This window comes from Bombina bombina, unplaced genomic scaffold (assembly GCF_027579735.1).
Source record: "Bombina bombina isolate aBomBom1 unplaced genomic scaffold, aBomBom1.pri scaffold_490, whole genome shotgun sequence".
NCBI lineage: Eukaryota > Metazoa > Chordata > Amphibia > Anura > Bombinatoridae > Bombina > Bombina bombina.
In genome coordinates, this window is record NW_026512754.1 from 52,056 (window position 1) to 70,387 (window position 18,332).

At 38.1% G+C, this 18,332-nt stretch overlaps 1 protein-coding gene across 1 annotated transcript in view; it reads left to right on the plus strand.

Moving 5' to 3' along the window:
• Positions 1-413: 413 nt before the first annotated feature.
• The window catches only part of LOC128644522 (prolyl 3-hydroxylase 2), a 201,486-nt gene continuing 183,567 nt past the window's right edge, over positions 414-18,332 (plus strand). The window contains exon 1 of the mRNA XM_053697104.1: positions 414-561. Coding sequence (XP_053553079.1) covers positions 547-561 — 15 coding nt within the window. The 5' untranslated portion in view covers positions 414-546. The remainder of the gene's footprint in view (positions 562-18,332) is intronic.

The following is an 18,332-nucleotide window of genomic DNA, read 5'->3' on the forward strand; positions in this document are numbered from 1 at the left end:
TCTCTACCATTAGTCCAAATGGTATGAATGAAAAACTAGACATGGCTAACTTTTTATGAATAAACTAAACAAATCAACTTCCTCATCTGTTTTATCACTGGAAAAATGTATACACTATTGTACTATTTGCACACCACACACTATTTTGATATACATATGTGTTTGTATAAATTAGTAAATATATATGTATTGTTTGAGTTTCTAGGTATTTTGATATATATACTGGCCCCTTTAAGTTTTTATCTTTCACCTCCAAAATAGGCGGAGTTAACATCGCTTTAAAAAACCTGTAAAGAAGCATTGATTTCAACAAGCCCTGAGGAAACCCTGTCTCCTTGATGACGAGGGGGTGAAACGCGCATCGGCATTGGCTGATCGATCCATGTGATTGACACGCTAGTTTGTTTGGAGCGGTATGCTGTGGCAGACGCTGAACCTCAAGTGAGTTTGCTGGATGGGGATCGTATCCCGCTACCTGTGTGTGTAGCAGCAGAGGAAGGGGGCTTTTCCGCCTGTAGGAGCACAGATGGAGTCTTGGGTGTCCGTATGATGTATTTGCAGGTAGTTGATATATGCAGCCAACAGATGGGTATGTGACTGCTACCGGAGTTGCCCTCCTGCATGTTGCTTGGCAATACTAACTCTGCTTTTGCTTGCTGTATACCTTGACCTCCGTTAGATACTTGCTTACTATATCCTGGGTCTCATGACCTTTTCCTCACTTACCCAATTTGGATACTTGGGAATAATTAACAGACTGCTTTGTTCATTTTCTCTATCCTCAATACCAGGACATTTACCAACTTTTGGCTAACATTACTGTGGACTTTTAGATGTATATATGTTCGCTCTAATTATTCCAGTTAAAAAATGCTTTATGTAATACTAGTTAGTAAGCCTTCCCAGAGGGCAGTCTATATGTTGTAAATACAAAAAATAAAAAATAGAACTACAGAAAAAATAAACACATTATCCAAAATAAAACAGTAAAACCCTGACTCTGCATCCCGGTGGATTCCAAAAATGGCAGGGTGGTGAAAGAATCCATCTGCGGTGGATTCTTTCACCACCCTGCCATTTTCAGAATCCACCTGGATGCAGCATCGCTAAATCCAGGTGAATTCTTTTGCCTGTGCGCGCAACGAACATTCTGTTGGCTGCCTCAAGCTGCTAACATTCCTTTGAGGATACGTGTGCAACTGGCGACGGGCATTACAAACGCAATTATAGTATAGATAATATATATACAGAGCTCTGTACTCAATATTAGCGTGGTCACGCCTCCTGCTTGTTACTATTGTTTGAAGTTGTGTTTTTATGCTTTACCACATGTTGAGTGGTTATGCACAGACAACTTAGATCCCTATTTCCTGTCTCAGCTGTTGCCTCCACAGTTCTTCCGGGGGTTCTGAGTTTTTGAGTGGGTGTAGTTAGTCTGTGCATATCTCTACAACTTATACAATTTATTGAGCTATATTTTGCTCCTCCTGCAGGAATATTACTTATGATGCTACCGTAACTTGCTTTGTGTCATTCAAGGACTGGTCCTGTTTTAGATAGATTTTGTGTGTTTTTACCTTGCCTTATGTGTTATTTTTCAGCGACGTTTTTGAACACTGTCATTGCAGCGAGTTCATGCTTGATACTATGTATAAATAAATCTGTTTTTTAATTTTTTTGAGAGTGTTGCATTTATTTAATTCTTGAAAAGAGTGCTGAATTCCCTTTCTTTAAATAGTGTTATTATTCCGTACCACTATATCTTCCTTTTTGTAGTTCAAATAATTCTATTATATGGGTCTGCACCACTAATCCTATTAAGGTGCCAGTACAATAGCCTTTTGATAGTACTGGTTTAAATATTTCAGAAACCTTTTTTATAAGATTTCTATGCAACACATCTCCTGTAACTGCATTGTTTCCATCCACAATAAAAAAATGTATGTGTGTACATATATATATGTATAGATATATATTGTTATAAAAATACTGTTTGGGTTAGCATGAGAGTGGGGTGTTTTCTTTCCACTTTTTTTTTTTCACCATTGACTTTTATGGAGGAATAGGTTATCTTGCGGGTTAGCGCGAGGCTGATAACTTTTACTTTCAACTCATAATACGAGCGCAACCCGACACGCCCAAATATTTTACTCCTCGCACAATTAACGCTCTGCTCGTAATCTGGCCCTTTGTGTTCTTGCTTTGTACCTTACAGAGATCTTGCTGTGTAATGTGACCAGGCTGTCTCTTTAGGATCCAATCCAAGCACATAATTTCTATATTTTGTGATTTTTTGTTTGTTTAAAATTATAACATGGGATAAAACAGCTCATTATGCTGCTATTATGTAGAAATGTCACACCCCATTTCTAGATAAGCTCTATCTTTAACCAGCTGTTTCAATCCATCTGGATGTTTGGCTCTCCTGGATGAAGTTTACTACACAGGAAGTTCAGTTCATTTCATGCAGATTTGGGAAGGATTACTTGATAAAGCCTGACTTGCTATAGTCGTACAACTGTACATTCTCATAGGCAATACACACATTTATTTTCCTATCTATAAATATTTCTTATATTCAAGTATAACATTATATTGTCAGCCAGCTTTATATGCAGGTACTGTCTTCTGCTTTCTCATTAGTATGCACATTGCAGTCATATTAAAGGCAACGTAAAGTTAGCCTTTATTGACTACAATCTACCATTTCTCATTATCACATCGCTAAGTTATTTTTGTGATTGTTCAGGTATTTTTCTTAAAATCTATTTCCAATTCCCTACCGTTTGGGTCCTGACTCCTCCCAAGCCCTACTTCCTTCTTCAGCATTCCGTGATGTCTTCAGCAGTCCCACCCGCTCTCTCTGCCTCTAAAATGCGCGTTCACGGATCCGGATTAAAATGAGCATGCGCTACTCGCCGATCCTAATTTTCAATGCACATGCGCTACTCGCCGATGTAAAGAGATTCACTTGTCCGCATCCGTAATAAGCAGATGTGATGACGTAGTAAGTCTGGGATTCCTACCTGGTAGTAGGACTCATGCGCAAAACAGAAGCGCACGTGGATATCAAGCTAATGAAAAAATCAATGGCGCATGCACTTTAGAGTAAAGGGGCGGGTGACGTCGATTGACAGTCACCTAATGAACGAAAAATCAGTTGGCTAAGAAAAACATGTGATCTAAAGGGAAAGAAAAATTAATATAAAATCTGATGAATGAAAGTTATAGTGTTTTTCCACACATAATGCTATACTACATAGACATTAGGGGAACTTTACCATCACTTTAATCTGTTAGAATTATTTTACTCTGCTGTTTCTTCAGTGTGATTTGCAAACTACACAAACAAAATATTTTGCAACAATGAGGACTTTGGAACACAACACTTATTTTTTGTATAACATTTTAAGCATAACCTTATGGAAAACTGAGTATTTATTTACTGTAGTAGGAATAAGAAGCTTTATTTACAGGGAGAAATTAGTGTGATTGTGTATGTGTGTATATTTGTATATATATGTATGAGAAATACATTATTGTATTCCAAAATATCTGAATGCACAATACATGTTTTAAAGTATTGTTTTGCAGTCCGGGGACACACAAACATTGGAAAGCCTCTTGAATATTTATTTATCTCAAATTAGTGACAGATATAAATGAGCTCCTCCACACTGAGCAAATACTAAACAGGGCCTCCATTACATAAGCAGCTTCGCCCGCAAAATCCTCCGCCGCCAGATTTTACACAATTTTGGTATTACATATACAGTGTAGCATACAAGTTACGCGCGTATATTTCACCCTTCTGACTAACATAGAACAGCCGGGCAATTTGGTATCCAATATACAGCGTAAGGACTTACGCGCTCAGAATTCAGAGAATCTACTCCATTCTTATCTCGCCACTAATTGCAGGTGCAGTAACCCTTGCACTGACTAAAAAAGCAACGTAACTCCCTGAAGGCCTAACAAACGCATGCACAATCACATACATATCAGCCTCAAAAACAGCTGTTTCTAAGCATTTATTATTAGCTTAATCAAACAACAATGCAACCTAACTAACTCCTCTGTTCTCTCTCTCTACTCTGACTAATCCTCCACTTCAGTGTAGTGTGCTGTAGCTCAACGAACAATCCAAACACCCTGAAGAAAATGGCGGCTGCGCATGGGTTTATATATGAATTTTGAATAGCGTAATTACGTGACGTATTTATATTTGAAATCGCAGGTTCATTTTTACGAGTGTTAGCCTAATTTGCATAAAACTACTCTTTATTGACACTTTTCCGTGGACAAAATACTGGCGTAAGTTACTTACGACGACTGAAATGTGTATTTGCGCACATTTCAGAAGATCGCCAGTTTGTCCAACTTACGCCAGTTTAGCATCTAACGGCGCAGTATATGTAATACCTCGATGTGCGAGGTGAAATTACGGCCGGTGCAGGTTCCCACGCTTGCACCGAAACCTGCGCCATATATGTGATCGCGCCCCAGAAGTCTTGTTATCATGTCTATTAAAGGGAAATTAAATCCCTTTTTTTTCTTCAAGATTCAGATAGAACATACAATGTTTAAACTTTTCAATTTAGTTCTATTATCTAATTTTATTTGTTCTTTTGGTATCTTTTGTTGAAAATGATAGGTAGGTTGAGGAGCAGTAATACACTACTGGGAGCTAGCTGCTGATGAATTGCTGCACATATATTCCTCTTGTCATTGGTTCACCAAGTGTGTACTTCAGTTAGCTTCCTCTAGTGCAATACAGGTATACCCCGCTCATACTGTGAAAACCACCTTAAAGTGAAACAAGGCAGTTTTAGCTTTCTTTTCAGTGTTTAAAATCTTAAAAACATGTTTGAATTAACATATATTAGGGGTGAAATAGTGCTACGTTTAGTTTAACACTAGCACAGCAAGTATTCAATTAGTATTCAATAAATACTGTACCTGTAAAATAGTGACAATTACTGTAGTAAAATTTGCCAGACTATAGCACTGTGACACAGATTGCACTGCAATGCAGTTAACAGAGTGAACTAAGCATAACAAAATGGTGCCAGTCACTTTTCTCGCAATCTCCCAATGATTTACAGCACTGTTTCAAAATGCTTGGAGGTTGAACTTCAGCTCCACAAAGCACTGTATTAGCGAATCGCTGTAAAGTGAAGCGCTGTAAAGTGAGGTATACCTGTACTGCTCTTTCAAGAAAGAATACCAAAGAAATTAAGTAAATTTGCTAATTGAATTAATTTGGGAATTGTTTAACATTGCTCTATGTGAAACATGAAAAAACAATTAGATCATATACTTTACATGCATCCTAAGTGCTTGAAACTGCATCTGGGTTTTTTTTAGTGCAAATATCTGTAACTTGTATCCATCCCTCACAGAAATGTCTGTTGATTTTGCTATAACACTATTTAGTCAGTTTTTCCAGGGATCCTTTCCTCTATCTGGTTTGGAGTTAGACTATTGACTTAGTACGTTAACCAGAGCCTATGTGCAGGAATGCACGTAATCAAGAATCTCCTAGGGGAACGTAACATAACAACCCTTTGCTTCATACCATTACACGTTTAACGCATCCTCACAGCTAGCTAGAAAGTGGTTTGGCTTAAGTATTTTCCATGTCCTTCTAAGATGACTTCGCTGATAACTTGCATGTGCTTCTCTATAGTCCATGAAGTGAGAATTCTTAAAACCACTGTTTTAGGCACTGTGGCTGATCTCTGTAGGAACCCAAGGGTTGCAGGTTCGATCCCCGGCGAGGTCCACTCAGCCTTTCATCCTTCTGAGGTAGATAAAATGAGCAGCTCCTTGAGACCCTTACGGGTGATTACCCGTGCTTTACAAGTACCCATACATACAATACATACCATTCAGTATTTGTCAATGCTTGTGATGTCCATTTTATTTCATTATCTGGATGTATAAGCTCATGTACAAACACAATTCATATGAAGAAATAAGTATTGAGCTGGTTATAGGAAACACATGGATCATCGATCCAGCCTGCAACAGTGATCACTATTCCAGGTTATCTACTGATTGCAGGACATAGGTCCTTAAAGGGACAGTATACTGTAAAATTGTTTTCCCATTAATGTATTTTTAATGACTTGTCATACCAGCTGCAGAGTACAAAATGTATGAGAAATTGCATTTTCAGGTTTATTTGTGTATATGAAGTAGCTGGTTTTGTGCTTTTAAACCACAGCTTATTACAATGGGTTGAGCTTCCAGATAATATCAGATCTCATTATGTTATCACTTTGTGTACACACACTTGCTTCCTTATCTTAAATCTGTTTGTAAACCAAAGCTCAATACTTAGAAAGAACATTGGAAAATGATTACTTCAACTATCCTGCACCCCACTGAGAGAGTAATCTCTTATGTTGGCTCTGTTTATATAGGCTTATCTATAGCGTAGACTCCAGTATAGAAACTTTTAGTATAGGTTGGGATACCACAGACTAAATCAGCTATTTCAAATGCCGAAATAGGGGTAAAGGATCTACTGTACTTGTAAAAGGTACAATGAACTAAAACTATTTGTTCATCGATAAGAATGAGCACAGTTTGAATATTTTAAAATGTTTTATTATAAAAAGGTTAAATACAATTTGTAAACTAACAGAAAGTGCATGTCTGTGCACAACTTATCATGAGTGAGGCCTTAGGCTTTCCCCTATTGGGTCTAATGCTAGAGCCGCCTATGTCTATGACGTTATGTTTGAGCATGTTTGTACACTGTAATACATATACACACTGTTGATTGATAATAAATGGCTTCAGACAAACACTAACCAAGTTAAATAAAAGTTTTTGTGATATCATTCATATTCTCTGAAAAATGGCCAAGAAATTATAAATTCTGCCAGGGTATGTAAACTTATGAGCACAACTGTAAATACATTGCACTTATGCAAACAGTAAATATTGGTACAGAAGAAAAGGAGCCCCAGCAATACGATAGCATTCAATGCTCTTGTTTTCCAGGAATTTCCAGCAGCATTGTTATTATGTCTCATCTTGGTTTTGCTTGAGTTGTCTTGCATGGTATAACGTTACAGTAACCAAAAGCCTAACAAGCTGTTGTATTCAGTTCTATATTGTGAGTTTTAAATGAGTCAATGAGTATTCCAGATTGTTTTCTGGGAAAAAGGAAGTGTCTGTCTGTCTGGTGTGTTTCTGCTAATCTTATAACTTCTTCCTTCTGAGAACCAGAGTGTTTGTTACTTCAGGGCAGCCTTGGCCTTTGTACATAAGACAGGAGGCAGCAGATGCCAGACAGACATCATTTTTCCATGCTTCCATCACATTTCCCTTTGAGGAACATAGCTATTTTAACTCCTTCATTTTTTTTTTTTTATTCCAACACTTGTGGTCCTGCATTGTACTTTTTTTTATGTTTGGGAACTCAAGCTCCGTGCGACATAATCTTGAATAATGCAATCATGACAATATACTGCCTGGAAAGGTACGGTTTAAAAATTGTGCAATGTGTACAAAACAATTCAGTACATACTTCTAATTGCAGACCAAAACTGCTGGCTGAATAAAAAAGTATATTTGTGTATGCTAATGGGTAGAGGTATATACCTGGTGATCTATTCACCACTTGTTTTAAAGGACCAGTAAATACAATAGATTTGCATAATCAATAAATGTATGATAAAAAGACAATGCATTAGCACTTATGGGCCGATTTATCACGGCTTGAATGTCCAAACCCATGAGACCGCTGCTCCTTAACTCGTCCGCTGCCTCTGAGGCTACGGACATCAATCTGCCTGATCTCATACGATCGGGTTGATTGACACCCACTGCTAGCTCTGCAGGGGGCAGCATTGCACAAGCAGTTCACCAGAACTGCGTGGGCAATGATAAATGCCGACAGCATATTCTGTCTGCGTTTATCAATGTCCGCCAGACACTTGATAAATCGGCCCCTTAGTCTAAACTTCAAATGAGTAGTAGATTTTTCTTCTGAAAAATTTCAAAGTTATGTCTATTTCCACTCCTACTGTATCATGTGTCAGCCATCAGCCAATCACAAATGAATATATGTATATTCTGTGAATTATTGCACATGCCCAGGAGCTGGACTCAAAAAGTGTAAATATAAAAAGACTGTGCACATTTTGTTAATAGAAGTAAATTGGAAAGTTGTTTAAAATATCATGCTCTATCTGAATAATGAAAGTTTAATTTTGACTTCAGTGTCCTTTTAAACCTTTTGGTGGAGCAGCTAATTAGCTAGTAGTGATACTACTGCTCAGCCTCTCTTAGTGCCATCTTAGCCACTAAATAAAGGAACCATTTTAGAAGCAATTTTACTTAGTTAAAGGGACCGTTTACTCAAAAAATGTCTCCCCTTTAATTTGTTCCCTATGATCCACTTTACCTGCTGGAGTGTATTAAATTGTTTACAAGTATTTCCATTACCCTTATATTGGCATTTGAATTAGTTTATTTAGCCTGTGGTATCCCCACCCATCCTGAAAGTTTTTGGCCACGAGGCCAAGCTGTGTTGATACAGCCAGTAGAAGAAATTACACTCCCAGTGGGTTATAGAAGAGATAAAGTAATAAAATGTTAATTTCCATTGTTCTCTCCAAGTATTGGTGACTGTCCCATGCTGAAATCGTCCTGGAAGTTTGCACAACCTACACCTCAATGCAGGACAAACATGTCAATGGGTGAATCAGAGAAGAGGTCATTGTTGGGCTTCTGTAAATATATTTTGTATTAGAGTATTCTAATGTATAAAATCTGGTGAACTGGCATATATGAAGCTTATATTAAAAGATACAATATTTCATATTATGTACATACTGTGTGCAGTGCACTTGTAGTGCTATAGGTCAGAAGTATGGAAACCAACTGTGTGTGTGTGTCTCTTACTCCCCTTTATGTATCTTAGATATGCCTGTAAATTTGTTTTTGTATTTTTTTAAATGTTGACAACTATGTTTGTCTCTTATTTCCCTTTATGTGTCTCAGATATGCCTGTGAGTTTATTCTTCCTATATAAGCAACATTAATAGCTACTATAGGTGTCATGTAGACCTCACAACCATCCCAGATCCTACAGGACTGTCATGGGTTGGGACATCTACTTGAAAATGACCCTCTTTTTGGGACTAACTCAGCTGCACCCAGGAAACACCTGACTCTGCAAACTTTGCCCATGATTCACCTGCGGCCTGCCCCTCCCATCTCACCCACAAAACACCAGTGGGCTACCACCCACCAGACCCTTCTTTTCCCTATCCCAGAAAGCTTTACAAATTAGTGATCATATGATAATCCAATCACCAAGTCTAGAGGACAATGAGAATTGTCATCTTAAGAAAAAATATATGTTTTTATTGCAACCCACCCAAACGTGCAATGTATTGCATCATATCATTTGTCATAGTAGTTATTTGCAGGCCTCTAGGACAGCCAGAGGGGAGCCTTAATTCCTGGCAGCTGCCTGGGGTCTAAGGTACATGTTCATTACCATAAGTCACAGCCCAGGAGTTATTAGACACAGAACTACAAACAGCTAAATGCATCCCACAGGGGAACCATGAGGCATCCATAACATTACAAGTAATAAAACAGTAATACCATTTTATAAAACCTAGATCAGAACTTACACATGTTGCTAAATATTCAGAAATCTGTTGTCTTTTACTGATTCTCTTTAAAAAAAGTTGCTGAGTCCTTAAATCTGTGCAAACTTTTGGTATCTTAAGTCATTGCAGAAGTGTCTTTTTTTCATACTTCTTGGCAGAGAGCTGTTCTCACAAGGTCAAAGTGTAGTGGATTTTTTTAATTTCTCTAATTTAGTTTTTCTTGCCAAAGAATTTGTCAAGATGACAGAAAGAATCCAGGCTCTCAGTCCAAACTACTTTCTTGGCAGAATTTGAGGGAGTTAAGTAATATCCATGCCCTGTCCCCCTCTATGGACGGCGGCCATCGGGATACCTAACAGTATGAATTGAATCATAGGATACCAAGGAGAATTCACTGTTTATTAACCCTTCAAATAAATTTGCCAGACATTACAGACTGGTTAAATTAAGGTTCTTGCACCACATGTTTCTTTATTAAAAAAGTTTATACAGTACATTAGAGCATGTCCATTTTTTTACTATAATATATATAGTTTTAATGCTAGCGACCCTTCAGCTCTATATGTTTAAACCCTGCAAAGGGCAGAACACTGCTGATCCATTCAGCAGCACAGGATGCACAACTGGGTTATGCACCTAGTGTTGCTGGTCAGCAGTTTCCTCTCAAGACCAGCAGTGCTCTGGGGGTTCCATGATGTATTTCTATTATGTATTTAACCCCCTTGTTGGGGCTAAACATATAGATGTGCTGGGTCACAAGTCTTAAAATGACATACTTTAACAAGTTAGGGCATGTCATTTTTCAACTATAATGGCCCTTTAAGAAAAGTTGTCAATTTTGGGGTTTCATTTTTTTAGTAATAATAATAATGTTGTTACAAATAATAGTAAATTCAGATGTTCAGTTACCCACTGTACATTATATAGCAAGTATTTAAATAATTTTTGTTTAGAGACCATCTGATGCAAACAATGGCTTGTTCAAGGGGAGGGTAAATGTTTAAGGCCACACATGCTGAGGGTTGCCCTGTTCTGGAGGGACAATACACTCCAGATGCCACTTGTGATTATAGCTCATTGGCCTGTGTTCAACTCAGGACTGACAGTGCGTTGCCGCCCAAGAGTTGACTTTAAAAGGTCAATAAATCCAAAACTATTGTGTTTTAGATACAGCAGGCAATTAAAAAAAAATCCAGTTGACTTCTTTTGTCAGATTTAATTCATTCTCTTGATGTGTTTATTGAAGAGTAAGGCTAAGTAGATTCATATGACCTCAGAGTTGTGCAAGCATTCTATGGCAGCAGAGTTTGCACCAACAAAAAGTATATTTTTTACACTGCATTTTTCTTTAGTTAATATTTAGTCAAATGTGACCTAAAAAGTTTGTACTGTCCTATTCAATAAGCTGTGGTGTAGTGTTTTGCTATCAGAAGTCATATAATTAGTTGAATAGAGTCCACCTGTGTGCATTTCATGCCCTGTGATCTCAAATTAAACACACCAGCTGTTTCTGAAAATCACATGAGTATGTCAATGAGCAGATCAAAATAGCACATCATGAAGACGACCTTCAAAACAAATTCATGAGGAAATATTAAAACATTGCCCTGGGGCATAAAATCATAATAAAACTGGAAAGTCCCAAGAAGTCATGAAAACTAAATAGAAGTCATGATTTGATGCCCCAAAACACTCTCCTTTATTTTACAATCCAAAATCCCTGGTGAATTATGAAAATGTTCTGAAATGTTTAGGGTGCTGAAGATTGTACAGCAATAACACATAATATGGGTATCTTGGTGCATATGCAAATCAGCAGTTCTTGACTGCAGTCATTACAACAAACCTCCACAAGTTACCATTTCTTTAGGTATATTACTTTAGGCTTTTCATTTTTTTTTTCTTTATTGATATATAATAATAAACCATTAAACAGATACAATTCAATACATTTTAACACAAAGAGAAATCACAGTCCATAAGGAGTTTATCTCGTCAAAGAGTCAACAGGATTTTCAACTGATGACAGTTATCAGTAGATCATTTCCGTACATTGATGCAGGAAGAAGAAGAAAGAGAAAGAAGACGAAGAGAAAGAACAAAATAAAAGAGACACTTATATCATTATATATCAGAATAGGCTGTTACATTACACTATGGCCCTCTCTGGGGTTGAGTTTTGCACAGAGAGTGAAGTGACAGTCTGTATGTCAACTATCAAATCAATACCTCCGCCTAACAAGTCACCAAGTCTGGGGCAAAGGTAATCAAATGCTTGTACAGGGTCAGCTTTTTTATTGGACAATTAAATCAGCTGTCTGTGGCTTCTTCGTTTAGACAATCACTCGCCTAGATTACGAGTCTTGCGTTCGGGTTAAAAAGCAGCGTTAAGGGGTCCTAACGCTGTTTTTTAATGCCCGATGGTATTACGAGTCTGGCAGGTACAGGTTTACCGCTCACTTTTTTTCCGCGATTTTAGCATACCACAAATCCCCTTATGTCACTTGCGTATCCTATCTTTTTAATGGGATTTGCCTAGCGCCAGTATTACGATCGCTGGAAAAAGTGAGCGGTACACCCTTTACCTCCAAGACTCCTACCGCATTTAAAAGTCAGTAGTTAAGAGTTTTATGGGCTAACGCCGGAACATAAAGCTCTTAACTAAAGTGCTAAAAAGTACACTAACACCCATAAACTACCTATTAACCCCTAAACCGAGCCCCCCCCCCACATCACAAACACTATAATAAAATTATTTAACCCCTAATCTGCCGACCGGACATCAACGCCATTTTAATAAATGTATTAACCCCTAAACCGCCGCACTCCCGCCTCGCAAACACTAGTTAAATATTATTAACCCCTAATCTGCCGTCCCTAACATCGTCGCCACCTACCTACATTTATTAAACCCTAATCTGCCGCCTCCAACGTCGCCGCCCCTATACTAAATTTATTAACCCCTAAATCTAAGTCTAACCCTAACCCCCCCTAACTTAAATATAATTTAAATAAAACGAAATAAACTAACTACAATTAAATAAATTATTCCTATTTAAAACTAAATACTTACCTATAAAATAAACCTTAAGATAGCTACAATATAACTAATAATTACATTATATATTATTATATATTTTACAGGCAACTTTGTATTTATTTTAACTAGGTACAATAGTTATTAAATAGATATTAACTATTTAATAACTACCTAGTTAAAATAAAGACGCATTTACCTGTAAAATAAATCCTAACCTAAGTTACAATTACACCTAACACTACACTATAATTAAATTAATTCCCTAAACTACCTACAATTAAATACAAGTAAATTAAAGAAACTAAAGTACGAAAAACAACAAACACTAAATTACAGAAAATAAAAAAAGAATTAAATTTTTTTTAAACTAATTATACCTAATCTAATCCCCCTAATAAAATAAAAAAGCCCCCCAAAATAATAAAATCCCCTACCCTACACTAAATTACAAATAGCCCCCCCAGCCCCCCAACATTAAAACCCACCACCCACACACCCAACCCTATTCTAAAACCCACCCAATCCCCCCTTAATAAAACCTAACACTAACCCCCTGAAGATCACCCTACCTTGAGCCGTCTTCACCCAGCCGGGCACAAGTGGACCTCCACACCGGCAGAAGTCTTCATCCGATCCGGCCAGAAGAGGACATCCAGACCGGCAGAAATCTTCATCCAGGCGGCATTTTCTATCTTCTTCCATCTGGAGCGGAGCGGGTCCATCTTGAAGACATCCGACGCGGAGCATCCTCTTCCATCCAGCGGCGGCTGAAGAATGAAGGTTCCTTTAAGTGACGTCATCCAAGATGGCGTCCCTTCAATTCCGATTGGCTGATAGAATCATATCAGCCAATCTGAATTAAGGTAGGAAAAGTCCTATTGGATGATGCAATCAGCCAATATAATTGACGTTCAATCCTTTTGGCTGATCCAATCAGCCAATAGGATTGAGCTCGCATTCTATTGGCTGTTCCAATCAGCCAATAGAATGCTAGCTCAATTCTATTGGCTGATTGCATCAGCTAATAGGATTTTTCCTACCTTAATTCCGATTGGCTGATAGGATTCTATCAGCCATTCGGAATTGAAGGGACGCCATCTTGGATGACGTTACTTAAAGGAACCTTCATTTTTCAGTTGCCGCCGGATGGAAACTTGTAATCTTGCCCTGTATGTGAAAGTCATATTTAGGTTAAAACCATATGAAAGTGTGTATCTTTGCATGCAAATCACATAAAAGCATGAAATCCGTAATTTATTCAGGTTTTGGTTGTTGTTTTTTTTAGGGGGGGCAATGTTTTATGCTTTTAAAAAATATATATTTGAAATGTGTTCCCTTCTGTGCTATAATTAAATGTAATTGATGTTGCTGGATGAACAATCAGTTCCATAAAAAAACTGTAGCTACCTTTTCCATGTGTACCACTCTTTGCTTTAGTTTGCCTGCAACAGGGGTGGCCAACTCACAGCCCATAAGCCACTTGTGGCCCTCTGCACTAGTTTTAAGGGCCCCTGGGAAAAAAACAGAACAAAGAATATGAGTTTTTTTGTGGCCCTTGGAAAATTCATAACTAAAAATGTCTGCTTTGGGGTCATCTGATAGGGGCAAACAAAGTGGCTACAACTCAAATGAGAAGAGAGAACAGCAGACAGAAGGTACACTGCAACCTTACCCAGACATCCCAACTATCCCTGAAGTTCAGGGAATCTCCCTGATTGTAATAGCGGCTCCCTGATGCCAGCAAATGGAATGCAATCTTCCTGAAACTCCAAGTACCATGATCCAATGTGGCCCAAATCCGGAAAAGTGTTTATTTAAGGAATGCCTTTAGTTGATGGGATGTTTTAGAACCCTCAAAGCATGTATCAGTAACCAAAAATCCCCCACTGATTCTAATAAAATAAAAACACAAATACTACCTTATTTACTGCACATAATTAAACTTCATATTCTAAAATATTTATGCATTCAACAAGCGTACGATCACTGGAAACTAGGTTTGTTGTATGTGGTTGTGCAATAAAGCTACTTTTTTTTTAATGTGACTTTAGCGGGAAGCTACTTTAATAAGTCTCTATCTTATTTAGGGTTTCAAGGTGTCCAATATATAACTGGGAGCAGGGCTGTCTTTAACACAGGGCAAAAGGGGCAGCTGCCCAGGACCCAGTCTTTGTTGAGGGGCCCAAGAATCCTTTTTTTTTTTTTTTGGTTCATGCCAGACTTCTGATGTCATGTGACACGAGGGACACACACAGTTAGTCCTAATATTGTCACAGTCAAAAGTTCTCTGCTTATATTTATTTGTGAGAAACTGTGACAGGCCGTGCCGGTGTCATGTGACATGCCAAGCTAGTTCCATGTGCTGTTTTAGATGTGCACTGTGCAGCACTGAATGCAAAGCCCTAACTTGGCATCCAGACAATCCCACTGCATCAGAAAAGGTCCTGATGGGGTTACCACTGTTAGCAGGTAACTGCTCTGGTGGTGGGTATTGTTTCTGGGTAGGGCTGACTGTAAGTGCATGCAGCAGAAAGCTGTAGCGGCAGGCACGTGAGGATTTGAGCATCTGTGCAGCTGCACATACTGCTCTCTTCAGTCTTGAGGCTGTGTGACTCATCTCACACTGCATCCATGCAGCCTTGGACAGACAGCATCCAGTCTGCTGGTCCCCTTAGCCCTGCTCTTTCTGCTGTGGCCCTACGATCAACTAACTGAAGTTTGTTAGGGGAACAGTGCTTTGTAGAAAGGTGTCAGTGGGAAGAATAAGTGAGTGCACACACGCCCCTCCCCCATGCAGCATCGTCTAGTGCAGGGTGAAAGGAAATGTGCTCCTAGCAAAGAAGTGACATGTGCTGATGTATAGTGTCATGCTGATACTTCACACATTAAGGTAAGGTTTATTTTTATTGGGTTTTTGTTCTCTTTGTCTCAGATTTTACAGCTTACCATAGTAGTTCTGCTGACCCAGTCAGTAAACTTATATTTGTCTGCACCTCCATGCTTCCTCCTCAGTCTTTACCTTGCTTTGCTCCTGTTGGCTGCCCTAAATCTCTTTAACCAGCTAACCTCACACCAGAATCACATTCAAAACCATATTAAATTAATCCACAGTGGAGGAATTTATATATGTATTTACTTATTAGTACTGCTTAGGTCCAGTTTCACTTATTGCAATTTATTTCATTTTTTTAAATGATTATCCCAGCATTGGATGATTCACTGCTGGGTTAATAATTTAAAAAAATTATAAAATAAATTGATTTAGTTGTTTTTTGGGATGTTGGGGTGGAGAGCGAAATTGCATGGGGGGCAAGAAAATGTTTGCCCAGGGTCCAGTCAATATTAAAGATGGCCCTGACTGGGAGGGGGGGTGGCGGCGCAGTACTGGATGATGCCACCTCCCTGAAATGAGTTTTTGCAGGTTGCCACTGGTCATTTTTAGGAAATATTATTTGTGTGTTTAATAGTCATAGATTTATACATGGTCTTTAATGCTTTAAAAAAATTGACCTGCAGCCCCCAAGACCTCTAAAATATCGACTTGTAGACCCCATGTGTTAAGTAGTTAGCCATTACTATGTAATTTTACAGCAAGCAGATGAAGACATTTTTTATGCCATGATAACGGGCAGATTTCTGTTGAGTTTTTAATAGAAATTCTAGACAATAAACCTGTCTGAATTGTGAAAAGCAAGTGGGGGGGTACTTTCCCTCCCCTCTGGAATTTTGCTCCAGGTCAAAAGTCAGGCACACTTTTGTAAGCAAGCAGCTGGATTAAATGTAATCTTCCATTTTGCTTTAAATTTAGCTATGTGCTAGCAAGAGAGTGCCAGGCTTTCTTTGTGTTAAATATCCCTATGGGCTTTGCACCCAGGCTTGTCTGTGGTTAAAGGGACAGTCAACACCACAAATGTTATTGTTTAAAATAATAGATAACACTTTTACTAATCATTCCCCAGTTTTGGACAGCCAACATTGTTATATTAATATACTTTACAACATTTAAACCTCAAAATGTCTGCCTGTTTCTAAGCCTCTACAGACAGCCTCTTATCGCATGCATTTTTATTTGCTAGCTCATGTGGGCAATATAGATAACAGTGTGCTCACGCCCGTTGAGTTTTTTAAGAGTCAGCACAACACAGCACTTATTGGCTAAAATGCAACTCAATAGATAAAAAATAAAAAGTCATGTGATCAGGGGGCTGTCAGAACAGGCTTAGATACAAGGTAATCACAGAGGTAAAAAAAATATATTATATAACTGTGTTGGTTATGCAAAACTGAGGAATGGGTAATAAAGGGATTATCTATCTTTTAAAACAATAAAATTTTTGGTGTAGACTGTCTCTTTAAATACTTATTTTGAGTCCCTGAAAGCTGTGCATTTGTCTGTGAGTGCTGGTGAGTACCAGAGCTGTTTGTTTTAGAGTGACATGGGCTGTGCACCCAGTCTGGTTTAAGAGTTCAGTCCATTTCCATTGTTTTGTATTTGTCTAAGGAAATTACAAAAGGCCTGTGTCACCCTTTCCAATTGATTAATTATCTAATTGCTTCATTCTCTTGTTATCATTTGTTGAAGAAACAGCAATGCACATGGGTGAACGAATAACATGAGGCATACATGTGCAGCCACCAATCAGTTGCCCTTGAGCCTACCTAGGTAGGCTTTTTAACAAATGATACCAAAGAGAACAAACCAAGTTTGAAAGATGTTTAAAATTGCAAAATATGGGTTTCATGTCCATTTTAATCTAGCTCTGTGCTTGCAAGAAAGTGCCAGACTTTCCATGTGCATATATATATATATATATATATATATATATATATATATATATATATATATATATATATATATATATATATATATATATATAAATAAGCTGGCTGCTAGATTTCATATTTGTTACACCCTTCCTTATTTCCAAGCATAAATAAGCTTAAGCACTCACTTGAGTCACTTTTTTGATGCCAATGAGCTACTATGTTTAAAATTATGCGCAGCTCAAGTTTACCTCCCCTGGGGGGCATAGAGCAGAGGGGGATATAGATTTTTTTGGTAAACCTAAGAATGGTACTTTTCCCTGTTTGGGATGTGGTCAGTGTAGCAATGTCATTAAAGGGGGGAGCATCTCTCATCCGTATACTGGTGAAAATTTTTTGATTAAAGGATATTACACATGCAATTCTACGCATGTTATCTATGCGTTAAAGTGCCCATGTGGGGTATTATATGTAGGCAAGATGACCCAAAAGGTCAAAGACTGCATATGCCAATATGAGTCCACTATCAGAAATGAGAAAACAGCTAAACTCCCTGTGCTAGCACACTTTTTAGAGAAAGGCCACCAAATTAACCAACTTAGATTTATGGTGATAGATCAAGCCCCCAGATGCATTAGAGGGGTTGATAGGGCCAAAGATTTACTTTATAGAGAGGCCAGGTGGATTTGGAAACTAGATGCCATGCACCCCAAATGTCTTAACAGGGAATTTGATCTGCTTCCTTTTATTTGATGACTGTTAGGCCCAGTTGGCTACATTTAACTAACTTTTCAATAAGTATGATATAAATAAGATGTGCTTAACATTTAATTGTTTAGTATATATAGCATCTTGCTGAGCTTGTTTTTAATCAGGTGACTTTTTCA